This window comes from Eschscholzia californica, unplaced genomic scaffold, assembly GCF_041429995.1.
Source record: "Eschscholzia californica isolate CP2 unplaced genomic scaffold, dmEscCali1.0.p SCAF_5, whole genome shotgun sequence".
Classification (NCBI taxonomy): Eukaryota; Viridiplantae; Streptophyta; class Magnoliopsida; order Ranunculales; family Papaveraceae; genus Eschscholzia; species Eschscholzia californica.
The window spans coordinates 3772932-3797391 of NW_028238472.1; the positions used below are offsets into that span (position 1 = coordinate 3772932).

The 24460-nt window shown below is 34.4% G+C and overlaps 4 protein-coding genes and 1 pseudogene across 4 annotated transcripts; 2 read left to right on the forward strand and 3 right to left on the reverse strand.

Annotated features, from left to right (window-relative positions):
- Window positions 1-1014: 1014 nt before the first annotated feature.
- On the forward strand, window positions 1015-3178 carry LOC147536366 (SWIB/MDM2 domain superfamily protein). The gene is made up of 2 exons (XM_086644337.1): window positions 1015-1388; window positions 2908-3178. Exons 1-2 carry the CDS (start codon window positions 1215-1217, stop codon window positions 3034-3036), a joined length of 303 nt encoding a protein of 100 aa, XP_086500463.1. The 5' UTR covers window positions 1015-1214; the 3' UTR covers window positions 3037-3178.
- A 2575-nt stretch (window positions 3179-5753) lies between these two features.
- LOC147536367 (uncharacterized) lies at window positions 5754-7029 on the reverse strand. Its single transcript, XM_086644717.1, has one exon. The coding sequence runs from the start codon at window positions 6873-6875 to the stop codon at window positions 6249-6251; it is 627 nt and encodes a 208-aa protein (XP_086500843.1). The 5' UTR covers window positions 6876-7029; the 3' UTR covers window positions 5754-6248.
- A 6647-nt stretch (window positions 7030-13676) lies between these two features.
- On the reverse strand, window positions 13677-16471 carry LOC147536368 (GDSL esterase/lipase At4g26790-like). Its single transcript, XM_086641558.1, has 3 exons — window positions 15991-16471; window positions 15330-15822; window positions 13677-14072 (listed from the first exon to the last, which is right to left on the reverse strand). Exons 1-3 carry the CDS (start codon window positions 16354-16356, stop codon window positions 13879-13881), a joined length of 1053 nt encoding a protein of 350 aa, XP_086497684.1. The 5' UTR covers window positions 16357-16471; the 3' UTR covers window positions 13677-13878.
- Window positions 16402-19894, forward strand: LOC147536369 (putative long-chain-alcohol O-fatty-acyltransferase 9 pseudogene; annotated as a pseudogene).
- Window positions 19895-21258: 1364 nt separating this feature from the next.
- LOC147536370 (mediator of RNA polymerase II transcription subunit 11-like) lies at window positions 21259-23317 on the reverse strand. The gene is made up of 4 exons (XM_086641559.1): window positions 22884-23317; window positions 22668-22784; window positions 21631-21822; window positions 21259-21500 (listed from the first exon to the last, which is right to left on the reverse strand). Exons 1-3 carry the CDS (start codon window positions 22935-22937, stop codon window positions 21646-21648), a joined length of 348 nt encoding a protein of 115 aa, XP_086497685.1. The 5' UTR covers window positions 22938-23317; the 3' UTR covers window positions 21259-21500; window positions 21631-21645.
- Between the last annotated feature and the right edge of the window lie 1143 nt (window positions 23318-24460).

The window sequence follows — 24460 nt, forward strand, 5'->3', positions numbered from 1 at the left end:
TTCTAGATAGAGAGAGAGAAACAGAAAAATGAAGAGAGGTTTGTTTCATAACTAACTTTAGTTTCATAACTAACTTTAACAACCTAACAACTCTATCAACTAACCTAATCTAACTAACTCGGTTATATATATATATATATATATATATATATATATATATATATATATATATAGAGTTTCTAGATAGTGAGAGAGAAACAGAAAAAATGAAGAGAGGTTTGTTTCATAACTAACTTTAGTTTCATAACTAACTTCAGAACGGAACAATTGAGCACGGTAAATCTTTGACTCAAACAATGGAAAAATTTAGAGGAAGATACAACCAATTTATATGCCAAAATACTATGGTTCATATGGAAAGCCAGGTGTGAAAACTGCTTTTCGATCAATAAACAAACCCCTATACAAATGATCGCTCGAATTAACAACTCCTCGACCACTCCACTCAAAATTGAATCTATTATAACTAACAAATGCAGGAACAAATCACAACAACAAAAATGGAGACCTCCATCGACACCATTCTTTAAGGTAAATGTAGACGCTTCTTTCACGAAACTCACAGAACCAGCATGAATTGGATGTGTCATTCACGACGAAGAAGCTATTCATCATAGCGGCAGCTGACTCAGTGCGGTGCCAAAACGCGGAAGAATGTGAAAGTATGGCGATTCACTTTAGCATTTTATGGACCTTTCAACTACGCATCCACCACGTGCACATAGAGATCGACAATCAAACCTTGATCCAGTACATCAACGACAACGATGATGGGCTACACTGGCAATCCAAAAAGGTCATGGAACAATCTTTGGCTCTTAAAGATCAGTTCACAAACATAGTCTTCTCCTATGCTCCCAGGGAATGCAACGCCAAAGCTGATGCTCTTGCTAAATGGGTTAGACTCAACGACCATAATTTTTTTTTGGAATTTAGTACCTCCTTTTGTTTCTGCTTTAAATTAGAGACTTCTGTATAAATGTTTGTTTTGGTTTAAAAAAAAACAAAAAAATTCCTAACCTAACATTTGTGACTGATTTTTCAATTTTAAGCGACACAAACCATTTCACATTAAAGGTTTCCACTCTCAAATTTTACCTAATTAGGGAGATTTCTAGGGTTTATCTTTCGTCTTCCAAGCTCATCATTTCTTCTCTATTTTACTAGACATCATAGAAGCAAACCCTAAAACCGAGGAAGAACAGAGAGAAGAGATGCTTCCTCAACTGACGAAGAAGGTTATAACAGAGAACCCAAAGAAGTTGGCGAATTTGATTGACCTAGTAAATCTGCCTTCAACCCTTCGAGAATTTGTGGGTCAATCTCAGATTTCTCGTCTCGGATGCTTCATGCGCGTTTGGTCTTACATCAAAGCCAACAACCTTCAGGTTCCTCTCTCTCTCTCTCTCTCTCTCTCTCTCTAGTTGCTATTTTGATATACTAAGTTTCTGCCCTAAATTTCAATTGCTAACAAATAAAGTGAAATCAATATCTTCAATTTGAGTTGGGTGGTTCAAAAAACAATCTTTAATTTTAAGGGTTGTCTATAAAATAGCTAATTTTGATTATTTTTAGGGTTGTTTCAATCATAACTTCAATCTTTCAAGTAAGAGAATACAAGAAATATACAAAATTTAGTATATAGTTTTAGTTCAATAATCAATAATGTCATTGTTGAGTTGTTGCTTAGGTTAAATCGGTATAGTATGGATAGTAAAGTTAAACCAACATTTTATACATTTAAAAGGTTTACTTAATGTGGGAAATCGATAGAGGGCGATTGAACCTTGCCATTAACAACACGAGGATGCAATAGAGTGAGAGTTTGTGTCAATTTATACATTAAATTTGCTATTTTATGAGATAGAGGAGATTAAACATTTGGATGTGAGTGCTTAAGAAGATAATATAAATATATAATAATATAATAAATGGTTTTGAAAAAGCGCATGCGATATGCATCAATGCGCACACCTCAAGGCAAAATATAGATGTACCATATCACAACTTACCCCTCTCTGTGCAAGAGAGGGGCGTAGGCATCATCAACATCTAGTCGTCCTTTTTAAGTGACAAGTCAGTGACATGACAACTTTTCTTGTCCCTTTAAGTTATAAATGAGGATTTTGTTGCACATCGAGGTAGGAAACGACTTCTAATTTTGAAGATTTGAACTAGAGATCGACAGGGTAGCTGAGTTAGGACTTGGGACTAGAGATTGAATGAAAACTTTGCATTGATCGCACTCTAAGCTTTCGATGGTCTAAAACTTCTCAGCTTGTCTTTTATATCAAAGATTTGAATTAGTTACTAGAGAAATGAGCTTCTATTGATATGTACACAAAGCTAAACCACCTACTATGACTTTATGAAAACAAAACTAACACGGTTTAATAATAACTTTGTTAAATAATTACAAGTAGTAGTTGAGATTCTTGAGAACTTGAGAGTTAACTAGTTGAGATCATCTAACGTCAAGTAGAAGATACCCTGTCCTATATTTCAAATACACCTAATGGTTAAACTCTTAGCTCTTTACGGGATTTCCCGGATGAATGCAACCAGCATTGCCACTTGAAAATGCATTAAAAGGGTCTTCTTCGCAAAACTTGTATCACTTGCAGGTGAAGTTGCAAGATGGAATTTCTCAAAAATCTCATATCTGTTCCTTGGAATTTCACCAAGGAATTTGGACCTTATTGTTCGCTTCCTATACGACTTGAAATCTTCTCCTTTATCATATCAATTCAAGATGGGATGTTTATTTTTCCGACATTTAACGCATAAAGATATAAATGACCCACATTTGTTCCTCCAATTATCTTCAAGTGATTCTAAATTACGACTCAAGTAAGTGTGCCATATTTAGGTCGAATTCTAATGTGAAATTTGTGGGTTGTTTTGCAGGATCCAAACAACAAGAATGTTGTAAATTGTGATGAAAAATTGAGGGGAATTTTGTTGGGTAAGCCGCAGGTTGAGTTGGCTGAACTTCCTAGCCTGATCAAACTTCACTTTCCTAAGGTGCCCAAGTAAAACCATATCTTAGTCTTCCTCTAGAAATTTTATGCAATATTTTTGGTGATTTATGTAACTCATATTTGTTAGTTGTTACTATCCTAGTTTCGACAAATGGTAAAATAATGTGATAAAAAAATGTTAATGGTCTTCGGTTTAAGCTTTTGTTTCTCTTTATTGTTTTCACAATATCGTGGCAATACTAGTATGTTTTCAGACTCTGGAAAAGGAGAACGAGGAAAAGAAAGAAGAATAATGAGTTTGAAGTCCATCGATGGATTTCTTTCCGACCTCCTTAAAAATGTTAAACCGAAAGAAAACAGAAAAAGGAGAAGCCTCTCCTAGTTCATTGGCCGACCACCGAAAAGAAAAAGTAAGTTAAAGCTAAAAAAGAGAAGAGTTGATGGAACTGCTCTTTTCGCTGCTAAAATCAACGATTTTGGTCTAGTGGATGAAATTCTGTCAAGAGATTCCATCAACTGGCTGAGATTCTATCTACTGTGTTATAACATAGTATTTTATTGAAAGGAATTCTAAGAATGCAGTTAAAGGAACAATCATATTCACTCTCAACTCAGAACAATTTGAGATAAGCAATTGATTTTTCGAGAGGAGCACAATATTTACTCACAAGAAGTGAACTCATAGAGATTTTAAATCGGATAGTTTGTTGCTCAATGATGGGAACTAAGTTAGCGGATTTTGTGACATTGTGTGTCAAAGCACAATGTCGAGCTTCTAAGGCCTAAGTGTAACATCAGAACGTATCGTTGGATGGCTCTGTAAGTGATCATGGATAAACCTTACACGAAAAAGGATGAGGTTTGTAGTGCTTGGAGACGCGCTTTTGGAGCTCGCTATAGCTTTGCTTCTATTTAGAGGAATGACCAACGTTAAGGTTGCATTTTTTTTTCCGTCAAAAAGAAGGTAAATCTAGTTATCTTTATGCTCAGTCATGGAGATCATTTTTAGATCCTTTCTCCACGACTAATCATGTCACAGTTTGTATTTTTATCTTATTTTGTTTTTTCTCTTGACAAATAGTTGATGAAAGTAAATGGTTAAGAGTCTTAAGACAATGTTATTGCGTCTACTTAGTTGATCAATCTCATTTCTCTTAAATAAGCCCAACTTGATTTTTTGTTGTATCTATCTGATCCAAACAAGTGCCTTTTATTCTTCCCAAGATTGTAATAACTTTATGACAAAACTATAGATCTTGACAGGAATGTCATTGTACATAGACAATCCGAATTTCGTGCGATCGGATATAGGTGTATATAAGTATGTCTTAGTCTGTTTTAGCTTCCAATTTGTGATCAACGGGTTGTTTTGGTGTCTATAAGTATGTCTCAGTCTGTTTTACCCGGAAAGGAAGAAAATGATTTGTTCTTTTCCGAAACTAGCTTATGTTGTTTAGGTAAATTCAATAGTACATTTTGACTAGTTTTAGTATTTGTTGTTGCAAATTTTTGACTAGTATTAGTTCAACAAAAAAAAAAAAAAATTTTGACTAGTATTAGTTGACATGCTGACTAGATTTTCATGAGGTGGACACTTTATCATACATCATTAAATAGGTCAGCAAATTTTAACTTGACTTTGGTCATTGGTTGGCTTACCTTGGTCTCCAAGGCTAACAAGGAGACTGAGGAAATTCTACCAAGTAGTAATAAAATATATGGGTTGTTAATTTGTTTTTTTTATTAGACAATTGCTACCACTAATAGACTTGTACTACTAATTTTTTTCACTAATTTTAAACTATTAGTATTATTTTAATCTTAATCTTTTAATAAATGATTAGTTTAATTTACGGAGACTTGCGCCTTGGTAAAGTTTTAGTTTCTTTAGTGATAACATTGTGGCATGGATGAGACAGGAACAAGAAAAGGCGAGGAAAGTCGCTAACATCAAAATGCAACACTAACTTCCATTAATTATATTATCACTTCCCTAGAAGACAGTATTAAAGAGGACAAGGGAACAAGAACAAAGTTACTTCTATTCTTTTTATTTTTCAAATAAAATATCTAGTTTATAAATTAATCTTGGGCTCTAATTTCCCAATAAGTGATACAGATTGTGGTGTAATTTTCAATAGAAACATGTGATAAACACAGACTGAGAAGTTGTATATATAGGAGTATATGTTTATGTCATAGTGGAACTTGAGTTGAAACTACACAAGTAACGCAATTAAACCAACTTTTATTTTATGACGTTACAATTTGCAATTAGTTTTTCCTTTTCCGTGTATTGTCACATCTAAACCAACTTTAATTATGTTGGAGTACCTTGTTCGATCAACCTTTACAATGTAAAGTGATAACCGGACAAATTTTAATTACTTTTTAATCCACTGTATAAATTGATCGATTAAAATTTTGTATACACACACCGATAGGTAAACATCGGACTCTACAAAACTCTATAATTAACTTTCCATGTCCAAAAGGCCGCAATAATTCGGTCTCCTTGATGTACAATAATGACATTAGAATATCATGTTATCTGAGTAAATTTGAATCTTTCAACAAAAAAAAAAGAGTAAATTTGAATGAATATCCAATGCTACCAAGGGTTTAAAGTTGTCTACATTTTATATAAGATGGCATATATTGAGTAGTATGATTTGATTTAGACGAAGCAAAAAAAAAACAACATTGAAAATTTAGACCCAAAACTCCCCCACTAGGCCACTGGAACTGTTCAAATTGATAAATTAGTGGGAATTTCCAACACCAACAAAAAAGATAGATTAGTGGGTAAAGAAATGCTTAGTACAAACTCTGATCAACCAACAATTTTGATAGAAATTTATCAAAATATTATTCCAAAGTTGCAGAAAGAGATTAAATCACCATTAACATAGGATTATACAAAGGTTGAGTTCTCCAAAAAAAATATGTACAAAAATAGAGATATTGTATGATCAAAACAAGCAAAAAGGAACTAACTTTTGAATAATTCAATCCATCTTTTGAAGAAAGAAGGTCACACTCCATGTGTGCCCATGTAAACCATCTTAGAGAGGAGTACTGCTAGGGAACAAGAAAAGCTCAACAAATTCTGGGCAGAGAAATCATTCGTAGTTTGCCATAATTTTTAATTTAATGATCAGAATCACCAAAAACACGGATCACATCAAACTACATAATATTTCCGTCCAGAGTCGACTCAGAGAGAGAGAGATGGGAGTTTGAGAGAGAGAGAGAAACTCAACCTACTCAAGTTCCCCAAAGCTTTTCTCCAATAAAACTAACAAATTTACCCAAAGTACTCTTCTCTAAACCATTATTTTTCTCACCACCACCACCACCACTAGCATCACCACCACCACCAATCTCCACCGATTCCAACTCAATGGTTTCTTCATTACCAGAAATCTCTTCTACTTTCTTCACATCACCCATTAAAACTTTCTTCTTTCTCTCTTTTTTGTTCTTCAAATTCCTCTGTTTCTTAGACAATTCATCTTCAAAAGCATCAATAATTTCATGAATTAGTTGACGGTTTGGCGAAGAATCCCATCGAACCCAGTAGCTAGTATAACACCTAAAACAATCACAGTTAAACAAAGGTGGATGATCCACCCCACCCCCACCACTACCACCACCACCACCACAACCACTACCACCACCACCAATTTTTGGGTTTGGGTTGTTTTTCCGACCACCAGAAAAGCTACCCGGAGAGTGAGAACAAGAGATAAGATAAGCTAAAACCTCTCTGTCTTCAAGAGAAAGAGCAATTGTGAGAGTCAAAATAGTTGCAGGAAGGAAAGCTAGATGATCAGAGATGACTGGTGCTACTGATGAAGGATGAACTTTACCCTTTTTGTAAAGCTTCTTCATTTTCTCTCTCTCTACCTCTAAGTTTCTGAATTTGGGTTTTGGATTGATTTCTGAATTTGTGAGATTTTTTGTGTTGAAATTTGTTAAATTTGAAGAGGTCTTTAAAAAGCAGAGGTTTAAAAAGAATGAATAATCTCAGTCAACCTTTTTTTGGAATAGGGTTCTTGTGGGACGCGTTTGAACCATTTGTAGTATTTTTTATAAGTATTTTGTAGGACCCATAACTTTGGAAGTGGGAATCCATTGATATTTTCTTACCAAAAATGATTTTTGGCCCAAATTATGGAGCAAACTATACACTGAAGGCCTCAAGGCTGATGTGATCGACTTCTATTAATCGGATTATGTAGTGAGAACAATATTACGACTAATGAGAGATAGTCATATCAGTCTTCGGCTTGTGACCGCTCCTAAATTTTGGACTAAATTGTTTCTCATTCTTTTACGAAAATTTGACATAGTCAACTAGTCATTTCGAATTTGGGACTTCTTTTTTGGGAGGGGAAGTGCTACTATTAGACTACTAGAGTGATCTCTATAATCATTTGATTATAATGATATTTGTGACATGTGAATTGTGATAGATTCATAACTTTTTATGGCAATTTAGAAATCATGTTATAGATTAGCTTTTCTATTTTTTTGGTTATGAAATATAGAGTTTCTACATAATAGTAATTTTATAGAGCACAAATGTGATTGTACAAAGCAAAAATGTCTTGTATGCCACATCTTTTAAAATATGACGAGTCCCTTAAATTTGTGTATATGACATCGGTGATTAACTAACAGGTAATTTCATTCTATTATACGCGAAAAGATAGTTTTGATTGAAATACCATAGCTAGCTTTGGTTGTTGCAATATCAATATTTATACATGTTCTTTCATAGAAGCATTTGGTAGGGAATGTGGGATTAAATCTTAAAACTCTTGTATACAAAAGGGCTAATAATTCTATTTTGTTATAAAGTACTATAAAATTTGTCAACATTGGGGTTTTTAATGAGAATTAACTAAATTAGAACTTGAACTCTAAAGACATTTAAATTTTCTTGAAGCAAGAATAACGTCAATAGAGAGTTAACTTAGTCGTTGTCATATAAATCCAAACATTCTTACCTTCATCTTCGTCCTCATACCTTTTTCTCCTCTTAACCTTCAAATTGGAACGGTCACCTGCGTAGAGCATTTCGTATGGGACACTCTAAGAAAAACACTAAAAGTCCTAGTTGTTTAGTGAGAATTAAAATTCTCTTTCCTACGTGTCAAAATAGAAACACTATAAACTTTTTTGTTTCCAATGGAGATTTCTAAAATAACTAAACTTTATACACAGGTAATTTTTGAATTCAATATGAAAAAAATAGTTAAAAAACAAAATTTTCTAGTATTAGTTAACATTAGATTGATACTTAGAGAGTCTCAAGAAGACACTCTAATTTTAGAGAGTTCCAAGAAGACATTTTAATTTTAGAGAGTCTCATGAAGACACTCTAAAACTCTAATTTTGGAGAGTCTCAAGAAGACACTCTAAAACTCTAATTTTAGAGTGTCTTTCTTGAGAGTCTCTATATTAAATGCTCAACATCATCATGGAGTGTCAAATAGAGCGTCCTGTTAGAGAAAGTTTTTTAACAAATTCTGTAAAAACTCTAAGTCGCACTCTAACTTTTAGAGTTTGGCTGTCCCACTAAAGATGCTCTTAGAGTGCCCAGAAAAAATCCATTATCAACTCAAGACAAATCCACATAGGTGTATTCATACACCAGCATGGACAATGGGAGTTTGCATGTGTATGGGTGCTTTTTTTTCCTTGCACATTTCTATGTATTGGTATTCTTAACTCCACAACAACCCACATTTGACATTCCCATGAGTCAATAACACTAACTTTTGAGTTTTGAGAGAAATTGTGTCTAAAATTTAGAGTTCTTTTTAATCTAGGTTTTGAGTTCAAATTTCAAGAATAGTTAGTTACTTTCTAAAAAAGAAAATAAAGAAACTCTTCAGGCTCCCATCATGGTAAAATAGGCATCGGAAAAGAGAACGCGCTCAACCTCTTTTGCTCTGGCTAGATTCATGATGCAGGGGCACCCGGCGTTGACACTTTTACCGTGGACCTAACGGCCACGTAGGCCAACCAGCCATATTGATTAGTTTAGGAAATCCCGAATTTAGTATGATTCATAAAGAATCTAGGTTTAGGAAATTATATTGTTTTAGTATTTCCAATAATTGGAAAGGTCCAGATTTGAGTCTATCTATTTAGGAAGTTGCGGTCTTTTAATTATTTAGGAAAGTCTAGTTCGAGTCTATCTAGGAAAGTATGTTATCCTATAAAAGGAGGTCCAATCTGTCTTTTAATTTCATGTTGAAGAGAAAATCCCTTGAGTTTAATAAAGTTTATCAGTTTTAGAGTTATTTTAATCTTTCTTTTAATCGTTCTTCGTTTATTTTATCATCTTCTTTATTTCCGCTGCGTTCTACATCATGTGGTATTCAGAGCCACCAAAGTTTTGGGCTAATGATTCTGGAAATTTTTTTCCAGACCAATTAAATCAGTATCAATCGTATTCTATTCCTCAGGAAGATTATAATCAATCGGATTATACTCATCAAGGGATAACGAATCGATGCTTATGCGCATCATGTTTGTATGCCAAAAAAGATTCGTACGATTTTCATTGGAATCCGGGAGAAACCGTACGAGAAAACCCATCACAACCCCCATCTTATTATACACCACCACCGTATTCACCAGCACCGCCACCACAACCGTCTTTTTGTCTAGAAACGCTCCAATCGAACTATTAACCAACACAACCGTCTCCTTGTCCATACCAACCGTCACCACCACCACCAGTGTGTTATACACCATCACCTCCATCTTATTACTATCAAACACCAGAAACAACACCACCACCGCCGTACTATTATTATTCACAACCTCTTATACCATCTTCGGCACCTCCACCACCAATACCACCATCTTCTCTTTATTATTCTACACCACCAACACAACCAACTCTCCATCAACATCAAATTGATGCACTCCAGTTTGATACAAGTAATCCAAACAGTTTACCTCCAGACCCGATTAACCTCTCATCTCAATACTTGGATAATGATGATTGGATGCTTCAATCTAGTCAATCTCTGGTTGGATTGGAGAAGCCTCTTATTTCCATCAACCATGAAGAAGTAATAAAAGAAGAAAAAGAAGAGTCCGAACAGGTTGACGAAGATGATTACAAAGAAGTTGTAGTTAAAGAAGAAGAAGAAGATTACGAAGAGCATAAAAAATATGAGCTTGAGGTTGCTGAACCATACTCCGAAGAAGAAAAAGACGATTTCGAAGAAGTTGAAACTGCAGCAGAAGAAGATGAATCTTCCTTCGACGTAGAAGCAGATGAATCTTCCTTCGACGTAGAAGAAGAGAAAGTCGAACATAACGAAAGCAAAGAAGAGGTTGGTCCTAAGCGAGACAGTGTACGAAAGCTTTTCGAATCGTTTTGCGAAGGTGAGTCCATTCTTGATAAACCAAAGTCAGTTGATATTCTATGTTCTAGAAACATTCTGGTTATGATTCAAGTGAATAATAGAGCAAATATGGGTGCTTATATCTCTCTCCTTGCGTACAATAATTTTGATTGTATGATTTTTTTCTACACTATCTCGTTGTCATATTCGTAGCGTGAGTAGCTTGTTCAAGGTAGGACGTCAAGAATTTGTTATGGTTCTTAGGGTTGGTAAAGAAAAAGGTTATGTCGATCTTAGTGAGCGAAGAGTTGCGGAAGAAGATATTCAGACTTGTGAGGAAAGGTTTAATAAGAGCAAGCTTGTTCAATCTATTATGCGTCATGTTGTCGAGACTCTTTCACTCGATTTAGAGGATCTTTACATCCATATTGGTTGGCCTTTGTTAGCTGGGTTTGAAGCAATACTAGAAGGAGACAAGAATAAGCTAAGTGAGGGGGTGTTTGGAGAAGTGTTACGAGCCACTCAAGGGGCATTAGTTTTTCCTCCATGGGTTGCACTTGCTATTCGTCCGATGCCGGGAGTTTGGGAATATATACGTATGAATGTGAAGGCTCTAATCATAGAGGAACTCACTACTTCTGAATATTTGGAATTCAAGGAACTTGTTAATGGGAGTTCCAATGATTATTTCATGCTTGAGTTGGACTTTGAGCCCTTCAATGCTTCCTTCCCAACAACCACACTTTCAAAATTCATTGGCAACGGTGTACAGTTTCACAACAGATACCTATCTTCGAAGATGATTCATGAGAAAGATAGCATGGTAGCATTGCTTGATTTTCTCCGAGACGACCACAATTGTGACCATCACCACTCATCTCCTATCAACTACACTTTCGTCATTCTTGCTATGCATTTTGAAATAGTTACTTCAGTCTTACTTGCAATCTTTACCATCCGACCTCAAGTCGAAGATCAAGAAAGTCTCATAAATTATAGACAAATTCTTCCTAGTGCTAATGGCCACTCAATTCCTGTTAAAGAATTTGTTCAAGGTATTGTCGAAGGTAACACTAGGGTTCTTATTGCATCAAGATCTCGAGAAGAAGTTTTCAAGGGCACTAAGGATTTCAAGAAAGAAATTTTTGATAAAGTTCAACTTGAACTTAATAGATTTGGATTGCTACCTTTTAATGCAAATTTCAAAAACTTCGTTGGCATTCTGGGACATGAATACTTTTCTTACCTAACTCAAAAGGTTCAACCTAAAGCAACTAACCAAGCCAAGATGAGAGGTGAGACCATGCAACATATAACAGAAAGTATGATTGTTCATCTTCGAGAAATTTTACGATGCCTTACAACCTTTTTTGGCTCTTCTCGTGATGATTGGATGATGAATTTGAAGGCTAATTTTTTGGTAGTGGAAAATATAGTATTTGCAAGCTTCTTCATCAAATTTCAAGATGATGGAAGATGTAGAAATTTATTGGACGTTTCTTCACTGATATCGATTCTGCGAGAATCACCGCATCATGGGTTTCAGTTTATAGTTGGTAACTTAGTCCCTTTCTCTATCCTTCGGATTTCATACACTTTTCGTGCAAGGTGGGAATTACGAATCGCCATGGCGGAATTCAGCGTCTACGGACGGCTCACATTGTTTTCTTCGTCGAAACGGTTCGGGACGAACCTCGTGGGAGAAGGGGAAGCTGATGCAGGGGCACCCGGCGTGGACACTTTTACCGTGGACCTAACGGCCACGTAGGGCAACCGGCCATATTGATTAGTTTAGGAAATCCCGAATTTAGTATGATTCATAAAGAATCTAGGTTTAGGAAATTACATTGTTTTAGTATTTCCAATAATTGGAAAGGTCCAGATTTGAGTCTATCTATTTAGGAAGTTGCGGTCTTTTAATTATTTAGGAAAGTCTAGTTCGAGTCTATCTAGGAAAGTATGTTATCCTATAAAAGGAGGTCCAGTCTGTCTTTTAATTTCATGTTGAAGAGAAAATCCCTTGAGTTTAATAAAGTTTATCAGTTTTAGAGTTATTTTAATCTTTCTTTTAATCGTTCTTCGTTTATTTTATCGTCTTCTTTATTTCCGCTGCGTTCTACATCAATTCATCTATCGTCCAAGACAAAGAAGATTTTAAATCAGAATCGAAGTTGCAGAGCCAAAGACGCCCAAGGTGTCCATGGGCCATGTGAAGAACACTTCAGTTGAGTGATAATATTACATCTAACCACTAGAGGGATTAATGCTTGAATCTTACTGTATCATTGACAAAAGACTCCAAGGCCCATGGGCTGAAACATAGGCCCATGGTTAAAAGATAGGCTCATGGCTGAAATATAGGCCCATAGGCCAATGATGCATGTAAACATTTAACATAACCAGCCAACTTGGGGCAGAAGTGTGAGTAGAAAATTCTATAAGCTCTCCAACATTGGCTATAGGCAGGTTCACTATAGCTAAATTTTGAGGGGTTGCATTTGGAGTAGGGTGCTTATCTATACTACTATTAGTAGTTATAAATATATCTAGTTCTCTAGATTAGTTAGGAGTTTTGGAGAACTAGAAAACACATAAGTCAGCCCTAGAGATTTAGACACATAAGTCAGCCCTAGAGATTTATGGTTGAGTTGGAGAGAGGAAATAACCAATCATTTGTCTAGATTAATACATTATAGTCATCAGTGGCTTTCTAGGCAGATGTAGGTTGATGTCTATAGGAAAGATCGAGACCGAACTACGTTAAATATTAAATCATTGTGTCATTACCTTCAATTTTTCTCTCTGATTATCACATAATTGTAAAATTTAACAAGAGTTGAAATAGTTGATCTGATTATTCCTTCTTATGGAAGAATTACGGTATAATTTCAATAGTAGTAAAGCTAAATGAACAAAATCGACCCTAAATCATCTTTAATACTTTCTTCTTTCGATATACCTTATATCTATCACAAATTTACATGGAAATGACAGACTTGAACATATTTCTCTTTCGCTATTCTTTTGTTAATTTTTGTTAGCACTATTATACATTGTCTAAGCATTAGAATGTATGAAGTAATAATCTAGGGTTGTAGGGTTTTCATGGATTGTAGGTTTGTTTCATGACTTTTGGGGGTTGTAATGTTGTCTCTAAAGTTGTTTATGAAGTAACGCATCATCGTGATGTATCAATGTCATATTATGTATCTTAGTAATTACGTTCTTATTCCATCATCTGACTTTTCTTTGTCATATTGATGTAGGTTTTTTTTTTGTTGAAAGATATTGATGTAGGTAATAACTCATTGAAAACAACTAAAATAATTGTGTACACATACACCCCACCTCTCTTATTCATATACACTACCTATATAAGTCTAACATAAATAGTACATAAAATACACATCTACATACTACATATATAGTGTAGCATAATATCGTTGTGTCGAAAATGTTCATATAAAATACATAAGTGTTATACTAATAGTGACATAATCTATAAATTTATAATAATAGAATCAAAGGAAAGCAGCCAAACTAGTCTTCATAAGATGATCGGCCATAATGGAATTTGTCCTCTCAGATGGATGGAAAGAGTCCCAAAAAACATATTTATTGGCGTCTACGCACGTAAATGGATTATACTGATCACACATAAACCCCATTTCGTACATTCCTGTTGCGCAACATGCTACAGCCGCACTCTCAAAACCTAGCATTATTGGGACAAAAAAAATGAAGTCAATTCACCAAGAATAAAGACACATCCTTAATTTTTTCACAATGTTGGTGAATATAATTTTTTTTTTTCAAATAAACACAGTCGCATATTACATCAATTTTAATGAACTATTATTGACGATCTTTTCAATCACTTATTCCCTATCAACCATCACTAAGTTAATTCATCTGATACTGATTATCTTACCGTTCATTGTTTAAATAGTGACATTATCTGTCAAATCACATTTTTATAATGTTCTAAAAAAGAGAAAAATACATATTTGTTTGCCACAGCTTGAAGGGGGGACATTAGCACTGCCCAACTACTATCTGAACCACTGCACCAACTAACATTAAAATTGATAGTTGAGTTTAAACTTTACTCTTATTTTGCATTTAAAGAGCCACTCTGGCTCATGTGAGCTTTTAAGAAAAAAAAAGTCTAAATTTTCACAAAAGAACAAAGATGTATCTAGGGCTAAAAAAATGCATACTTTCAAAAAGAATATTATTAACGAGAATAATTTAGAATTAATTACTATTAACTTATTATTACATAAACATATGTTATATTTAGGTAATTAGTATCGTTTATCAACAATAGTAAAATTTTATATAAGTCAAAATAAAATAATTTTACCTATAAGAAACAATGAAAACAGGCAGGAATTTAATTCATCACAATTGGTATATACTCTTGTTATTTTACCAAACTAGACATACAGTCGAAAACAATGTACTATTCTAATAGGTAATGGTTTAAGAAACATGGGAGACGAGTATTTATTCGCCTTCTACAAAATTAACTTCTTTAAACAAGTAATAATGATACTAGGAACTAATATTATTTTTAACAGCGTTGTCATTTTGAAAAAACATTGACTATTGAGATGAGGAATGCTAGACAACAAGAAAAACTAGGCGGACTTTTTACAAAAATCTTAGATGGCTAGCTGTGATTCACAATTTAGATGATTAGAATCATCCAAAACATGAATTACAACAAGCCACATTCAAACATTTTGCTAGAAATCTGTCCCTTTTTCGGGTTTCTGTGTGAAAGGTTTTAGAAGCTCCCCCTAAAAGTATTAAAGGCGCCTCTTTTCTTCAATGCACTCTAAATTTTTCAATATAGAGGCACCTTTACCACTAAAGGAGAACTTCTAACACTTCCTTTTCTTGTTCCTAGTATTTTTTTTAATATACTAGTAAATAGTGTAACAAATAATGTAATTTTCTTACTAACCATATTGAGATGGATTCTTAACAATGTCAAGGAACAAGTCATAAGGATTTGAAAACACCAATTTGATCCCAAGAAGTTCTCTATTCAATTTCTCTATCAATCCACTTAACTTTCCATTGAATTCCCAAGCAACCTTGTTATGTTCTTCATTACACCCACTTCCTCTAAACATATTTCTTGTTCTTTCCAATGGCAAACACCCCATTGGCACAAGTCCACCTAGTGAAATTTTCCTAGCTCCAAGCCCATACAAATCTCCTATGAAATTTCCGGCGAGCCCAACAAGGAAGTTTTGGTACTCGTCAATTGTGAATTTTGAAGATCGACTCGAAAACATGGAGTAGTAATTCTCTAGGAAATCATTCGTTCCGAGACTTAACAAATATACTGCTTCACTAATAATTTCGTTCGCCTTTTCTTCGCCTATGAATGCCCTTAACTTATTTTGGTACTCCTTGTAGTACTCCACTTCCTTCCATAGAGGTATCACAGACTGAACATCGAAAAATAAACCAAAAATTAGCATTCGATTACGAGCAAAATATAATGCATCACCATACTACTTACTACTAGACAAGTTCAATTAAATTACTATTTTATCCTTAACGAGAAAAATGTAGACGAATCAGATTGAAACAAATCAACTTCAGATACTACTTACTAGGACATCTGAAGTAGCATTATCATAGCCGGTTCCGGCAGAGGCAAAACAAACTCCGGTAGCGAAATCCTTGATACTAAAATTAGGATCTAAGTAAGCAGGTACATTAGGTTTACAACCAAATGCTTCTGATATAAAATCAATAGGAACTCTGCCATTACAAAACCTTCCAGTGGCTTTACCACCTTCAAAATCACGGCCATAAGGCTTGAAATTGCTCTTAAGGACTGTTTGGATCTTATTATTGTTTCCTGTATCGACCGACGAGTCCCCGAAAACTATCACTGCTGGGACTTTTGCTCTGATCTCAATGGCTAGTAGAAGGAAATGAGTTAGAAGAAGCCATGGGAGAATTTTGTTTTCCATTTTTGCCTTTAGTAGTTTTTGGGTGGTTTAATGAGGGTTAGAAATATGGGGTTTGGTCCAAATGTATTTATAATGTTTGGGAGGTAATGGGAGATATTGTTGGAGTTTTAATTGCAGCACCACATTGTGAACCATGAATGATATTGTACTTAGGGATTTGAGTAGTTAGCTAACTCTGATATTGTATGGGTGACACGTGTCTTATTAAATAAATTAATTGGTTTTTAGATGTGTAGCATTTATTGTGATTGCATTTGGAAGACTTTTTGGGGTAATTTTGGTCAAGCTCAATATATGACCAATTCACATTAAGGGTCAAGATCTAGATATTAGATTTTTAGTTAATAAATTTTGTTTACGTGGAATTGTTCTTGCCAGAAGTAGAAAAACAAAGGGAGAAAAAAAAAGAGTTAGAAAGAGAGGGAGGTGATCCTCTAGTGTGAGGAGAACGAGACACATTCCAGTGAGAGAGGAAGAAGGTTGTCACATGTTTCTCTGAAATGAGACGTAGGGGTAAAGCTACATTTCGTTAGTCGACCTTAACGATTAATTTTTTTATTTGTTCTTTAATAATTAATATTTCCATTCCGAAAACAAAGTAGTACGGTGTAGCGAACCACTCGTTTCCCCGAAATAGAGAAAATTAAGAGAATAGATGCCTATGACAGTAATGGTGGGTTTGGTGAAGGAGGTGGTGGCTGTGGACAGGACGTGCTGGTGGTGAAAGAAGAAGAATTTTCATTTTATTTTTGTTTTGATGAAAGTACTCGTGATGGTTAAAATAAACATTAGGCTCATCATATGGCATTAGAATAGTCAATTGAAACTTGTGGTAGTTTCTAAATGAAAAGGAAAAATTGTTTAGTGGAAACTTATTTGATCTAATAAAATGATTACTCTGTTTCCACAATAATATCAATTTAATTCGTTTCATGAATAAAATGTGACCAATCAACAAAACTATTTACTGCAAATAACATCTTGTCGTTATATTCATTTGTGGCCTATGCAACCTTATGTTAAACAGAAGTGAGGGAAAATAATCATTTGACAAAAAAGATGGTCTATTACTAAGGTTGACTAACAAAATAAATAAATAAATAAACTTAGTTACAGTTGATTGAAATCAACTCAAACTAGTTTGTGTTTCTCTGCCCCAATTAATTACTTGATCCACCTCCACCAAACTAACAAGGCTCCTTTCTATCTACTACCTAGCTTGTGGATCCTACAATATTAAACTTTGCTAACACTTGGTCTAAATATTATTGGTTTTTCTTTTGTCTCACCTCTTTCCTTGCCTTAGCTTTATTGGCCTTTTAATGGACTTTTTCTTTTATTGCAAGACCTTTTAATGGACTTTTTTTTTTGTTGAAGGACCTTTTGATGGACTTGAAAATAAAATTTTATTTGTGGTCAAATGATTTGTGTAACATAGCTTTCCTTTATACTTCTTAGTTAGTTTAAGCATTTTTTTAATTAGTTGAAGTATCATATGTATTTACTTTTTGTATAACATATGATTTCAAATTATTATTTTTCAATGCAAACTTATTTCTCAGCGGAAACAAATGCATGTGGTATAAGATGTAAGTGTATTAAAGAAGCGGGCGAGCAACTCAAAAAGATTTTGGACAAACAATTTATTTTGATCAACATTTTTAGAGATGTATGTCTTCAAATCTCAACCACACCAAAAATTTGGATGCATCACTACGTGTTTAATTTTGTGTCAAACAACTTCAACTCAAAATTTGTATAAGAAAAAATTGAATGCCACAAAAATTAAACATTGAATACAAAAAATCTTGAATGCAACAAAGAATATTGAGTGGAACAAATTAACCTCAACATTCATTATGAGTAACCCACATCTTCTTGTAATATGCAATAATTAAAGTTGTGTTTGCATTTTATGTCTTAATACCTTTTGACACTAGTCAACAGTTGGTAGTCCAAGTGGTTCCAAGGTGTTGACATAAACTCCAGAAATCCCTGGAGGTCCCAGGTTCGAATCTCAGAGAAGGTGGAATGTTTGGTTATTTGAATTGGGGTTATTAGAGTGTAAATAATGTTGTTGGGCTTTAGGCCATGTCTTGTTGGGCTATATGCCCGGTTCTGTTAGTGTTTGAATGGGCGGTTATCGAACTTATCACATCTATGATGTATCAAGTGTCAAACGTAACGACATACGTAGATCGTAGTCGTCTTCCAAAAAAAAAAAAAAAACTTTTGACACACACTCTGTGACCCGTAAGTCCTAAGTTCGATCTTATAATTGTGTTTGTATACGAGTAACACAAATAAAATTCAAACACAGACTTAGATTCATTACAAAATCAAATACAAGCCAACTTCGATTAAATTGTTAGACTCACAAAGAAAACATGACTTCTTTTTAGTTGGGCAGTTCCAACTTAAAAGTATGCACATAAAACCCTAAATGCAAAGAGGATGAAAGAGTGAACACTAGAGAGAGGTAGAAAGAGAGATGGAAAGTATTGATGAGATAAAGACATTCATGAAAGTATGTACTATAATTGTTGTATTAGAGACTTATTGTTACTTCATCTCTACAAAAATCCCAAAAGGTTTCACAAGACTTCTCTCTCTCCTCCCAATTATTTCAATCTTTACTTTCCTCCCACTTTCTCTCTCTTCCACTAATTTCATTGTAACCATTGGTTTCAACATATCTTGGCTTGCTAACTTCAGACTTCTTCTTTTCTCATTTGATAAAGGCCCTCTCTCTTCTTCTAATTTACACCCATCTATTTCTTCCCTCCCAAATTTCATTTTCATTACTTCTCTCCCAATTAAACTCAAACAAAACCCACCAAAGTCTTCACAAAGTAAACCTAATTCAACCCTAAATTTCTTAATTATTGCTATAAAAATCCTACTTTTAGGTCTATTATTTTTTGTTTATGAGTTAAATCAAATTCTAAACCTACACCCGGATTTAATTTCACTCCTCTGCTTATTCCACATTTACTTAGAATTTGAAATCTCTCAAATGGTAATTGCAAAATTGGTTCAGTTCCTAACTAATTTAGAATTGGAACCACAATTCAATGAACCATTACTCTCTACTTCACTTCAAGACTTTTGGGGAAAAAGATGGAATCTAGTGGTTACCGATATTCTACATCAAGCCGTATATGAACCTGTAAAATTGATTTGCACGCGTATTTTCGGATCAAAGTGGGCGTCAACATTGGCCCTAGTCACCACGTTTACTGTTTCGGGGCTAACCCATGAACTAAATATGTTTTATTTGATACGTGAGAAACCTACGTGGTTCCTAACGGGGTATTTCATTTTGAATGGGTTGTGTTTGGCTGCTGAAATAAACATAAAACGGTACTTTAAGGGTAGGTTTCGGTTATATAATTCAGTATCGATAGTTATGACAATTGGGCTTATAACCGTCGAGAATTACTATTCGTTGGTTGTTTTCACCTCGTACCTTCGTGTGGGGTGTGGAAATCATAAACGTTATAATGTTCATTGCCTTGGTGCTAGGGGACCTTGTTAAGGGTGCAAAATAAAAACTCAGCATCGTTCTAAAACTTTTAACCTCATCAGATTAATTTATATATTAGTTGTTTAATCTTGTATGATTCTACTAAGAAGCAAGTTATCTATTTTCGCTATTAGACAGTTTTAGGAGTTTGTTTAGTTTTTTCTGATATCAATCAATTTATTCTCAAACGTATTTGAAGGACGAGAAAGAATTTCATCCCTAAAACAAAGGCTCCTAAAAACACTCCTAATCCTTGTATATAAATGGACACTACCCATTTAAACACCTAAATTCCTCGAAAAAATCGAAGAGTTTCTTCATCATTAAAACATTATCATTACCATTATCGATTAAGTTATTTTATATGGCAATAACAAAAGCAAAATATATTACTACCCTACTATTAATATGTATGATGGTGTTCATAGAAGCCATGGCAGAAAATGAAAGCAACTTTGGTTCGATTTATAAAGGAGGAAGAAGGTTTTGTATAGGAAGAGATCCAAACTGCATATATAGACCGACGAATGTATATACCAAAGACTGCGAAAAAGAAAGTCGATGTAGAGAAACTGATAAAACCAAAGGAAGATCGACGAGAGTGGATAAAACAGTTTTAGATTTAGGAGATCAGGATGATTCTTCAATAGCATCTACAACAATAGGTGAAGAACCACGAAATTTAGTCGTTATGGGGCATTAGTTTAAGACTTGTTTATTGTTTAGTCGACATCTTTACATCTTACCCATAATGTATAATTTCGATATATAATATGTTAATAGTTATTATGAGACATGAATTTTGCAATACCTTTTATATTTTGCCATCTTAGATCTAGATTTGTTTTTGGAAACTAGGGCATCCATGGTGACTTCAATGTGTATCATTTTATCTATTTTTATTTCCATTTTTGTTTTTGACTGAAAATTCTAAAGCATATAAGCCCATGTTAACAACAAAATAGACTACCCCAAAGTTAGGCATCTGGGATCTCGTGATCCACTCGATTGACTCATGGATCGGATCGGGATTGCGGGTAGACCGAGCACATCCCATGTTGATCTCTATATCAAGGAGTTCCTACTTAAGATAAAGGCCTCGAGAAAGAAAAGAGAGAGGTCGATACTATGCAGACTTGTTCTACAAACATTACCAATCTACCACAGCAATTTTGCAGTTGTCGTCTATAATTTTATATATAACGTACGACATATATCTAATTATATAGATAGACCATCCCAATACGATCCTGAGACGATCCCGTCACAGGGGTTCGGGGTTGTGGGCTAGCCAATCCCGACCCCAATTGCTTCGCCCCAAAAGATACGTATGTTGCATTACACATGTATAATCTTATAGGCCAAATGTGCATATAGTCATAATCCTATTTTGTTACTTTCATATGAATATTTTTCGGTTTTTTCTTCTCTAATCTTTTTTTTCACATCAAGTATCTTAGACAAATAACTTGTGTATAAATAAAACATAGAGACAACATAATCTCATTCTCTAAAACAAAAAAATCTCATCATGGGAATACCTGTTTTGTCGAACAAAAGCATAATCAGCCTATGCTAGCCTCGTCCTTATTTCCGTCTTTCAAGTCAAATATTTACCCTGCCGAAATGGATAAAAGAAAGATTTATTAATTAAAACCCAAATTTTATTTGTTGTTCATTAAATGAATCTTTGATTCAATGGTGGTCGATATAACTAAGAAACTGAAAGTATTTTACAAAAAGCGCACCTTAGTTATAGCATGTCAGACTGTGTCGTGATATTGCTTTATGGTTTGCATGAAGCTATCTAACTGTTCAATAACATACTCCAGCTTCTTGGAACAAATTTCGTTACCTATTCTTGAACTGTAATCACACTTCTCGAATGGTCTATACTCGGGTGTGATTTTGATTTCTTCTCGCAAGTTCACATGAATGTCCTGATTGCACATTATTAATTCACAAGTTACAACTTAAACTTATCGAACTTTAAAGTGCACAAGTAATAGTAATATGGTAGAGAGATGATCCGTAGACAATTCTCCATCCAAAACACGGTCCACGCTACTTATAGGCTATGTCGTTGCAGCAAGCTAGACGATCGCCTAGGCAACCACATAGATTTTTCAATTAGTTGTTTATTTGGTTAGCAACCCAAGCGACCTTAAGCGATTGGTGCTACTTTTCTTTTTTCTTGCTTAAGAATTTGACAGTAAAGGGACTCTCAACTATAAATTGATTAAATATTTCAACTTCCACACTAAAGTGCTAAACGATCCTATAATCATAAAAATCATACATTAGAATGATGCATAAGTACCCATCTTCCGCGGAAACAATACATAACAAATGTTTATGCTATACAATGTTTACCTATATGCAGCAACTTTGTGCTAAGCCCTATTCCAAACATAGATGCAATGTCACAGCATGGGTTCAAACTTGAGAGTTTAGAGAGAAATTCTTGTGAGAGACTTTATGTTGTGTTTAACAGTTTAACCAAGCAAATGGGAAAACGTAAGAAATGATCCAAAATCCGAATTGTCTGAACTAAATGTACTCAACATCTGAATTGGCTTACCTAAAAGTACCCAAAATCCTAAGCCTAAGTCCTAAGACGTTTGTATTCAAGATGTAGCCACGTTATTCAACACAACAACTTGATATAACATTTGGGTTTTATATAATTTCCATGTAACCTCGTCGAAGATATGATAATGATTTCAAAATTAAACACGTTTTCAGAAAAACAAATCGATAAAAATAAGTTACACAAGAAATGAACCTTGATTGACTGCATAAACTCATGGTAGTGATTGTTAATAATATCAACTCTATGGCCAGAGGAGTTTGACAACTCTTCCATTACTACTCCAGCGAGCTCCAAAACCCTATAAATCTTCTATAAAATCAAAACAATCATCCCCATTATGATGAATACTAAAAATGTTATAACCTTAACTTTAAGCAAATTGTTGGGTTTCAAGATGTTTTTTATTACCTCTTGAACTTGATGGAGCCTACCCAAAGATGTTACTTGATCCTGGGATTCCATTGAAATTTGAATCGGCCGGAATTCGTGTGGTTTCTAAATTGAGATACCATAATCTCAATATTAATCTGATTACTCACCCAGTTTAACTGGAAAAGAGAAATGGGTATGCAAATCAATGTGTTATATAGCTATCCTGGTAACCCAATGACTCTGATAAAGATTGAAACTAGTCAAAATAGGATTTGGGTAACCAAAAACTACATCATTTCTGCAATTAAACCCTAGAATAGCATTAAATTGAGAGTGATGACATTACTCGAACTCCTAAATCACACTTGATACAAATGTCAATGGATACTTCATACTAGATATGGAGTAATGTTTAACATAAAAACAAACAGGACTAAAAACCCTAAAGAGGGACAGAGAGTACCTGCTATAGCCTTCGTTGTGATTCAGCAATACAGAAACAGAGTTGCCTCTCTTTGTAACTGAGAAGGGTTAAAATCTTGGCTTCCCAAAACAATTTTTGGACGTAAATACCCTTGGTAGTTTTTTTGGTGGGTTATTTCGCGAAAGGGGCGGATGTAAGTACCATGTTTTGCGAAAGGGGCGTGTTTATTACTATTTTGTAAAAGGGTCGTGGACCAGGATTGACCAGTTAAATTTTAACGTCGTGAAGTTTTAACACGAGTAAATATTAACATCGTTAACTCTAACTACATTACTTAAAAAGTTATTGTTATATTTAAGTAAACTTGCCTAATCTGACATTTGTTTTACACGAAAATACCTTATATAGTTCATCTTCTTCCTTCTTTATTTCTTTAACCTTTGGGAAATGAAATAAATAAAAAAGGGTGGTAATGTATTTAGAGTTGACGGTGTTAATATTTAACGATGTTAAAACTTAACTGGTCAATCCTAGTCCATGACCCCTTTACAAAATAATAAATGGTCATGTCCCTTTCGCAAACACATGGTACTTATGTACGACCCTTTCGCAAAATAACCCTTTTTTTGGTAGCAGTTATAGATATTGTTCCGCTTCTGACATCACCCTCAAGTCCGACATAACACGAGTCCACCCAAAAGATCTCGACATATATTAAACTTGAGCACGTACGTATATATATGGACTCTGGATGCTCCCCCAAGAATGTGGCGCTACGACATTATGTATTCTATATGAGAGTCGTTGTTTCTCGAAGTTGTTCTTGTGACCTAATGTTTCTTTTGGTTGTTAAAGATGTTATGGTTATGGTTGCGTAATAGCAAGTACCAGACACTAGTTTGAAGAGCCTCCTTCTCGTTACATTGTTTACTATATGCTTAGTTATTTCTCATGTACATTCTATCGATGAGTTATGTCAGGTTTACATCTTTTCGAGGTTTTTCTATTTTCATGTTATTTCATTTCTTTCCTGTTTCTCTTTCGCTTGTAATGATTCATGTCTTTTTACGAGACTAGGAAATGAGCACAACTCTCACCTTTATTCTGCAAACTTTATGTTTTTCTATTTCCGTAAGAAAACATCAATCGTATGACGGAACATACTGGACCTTTATACCTTCGTTGACGA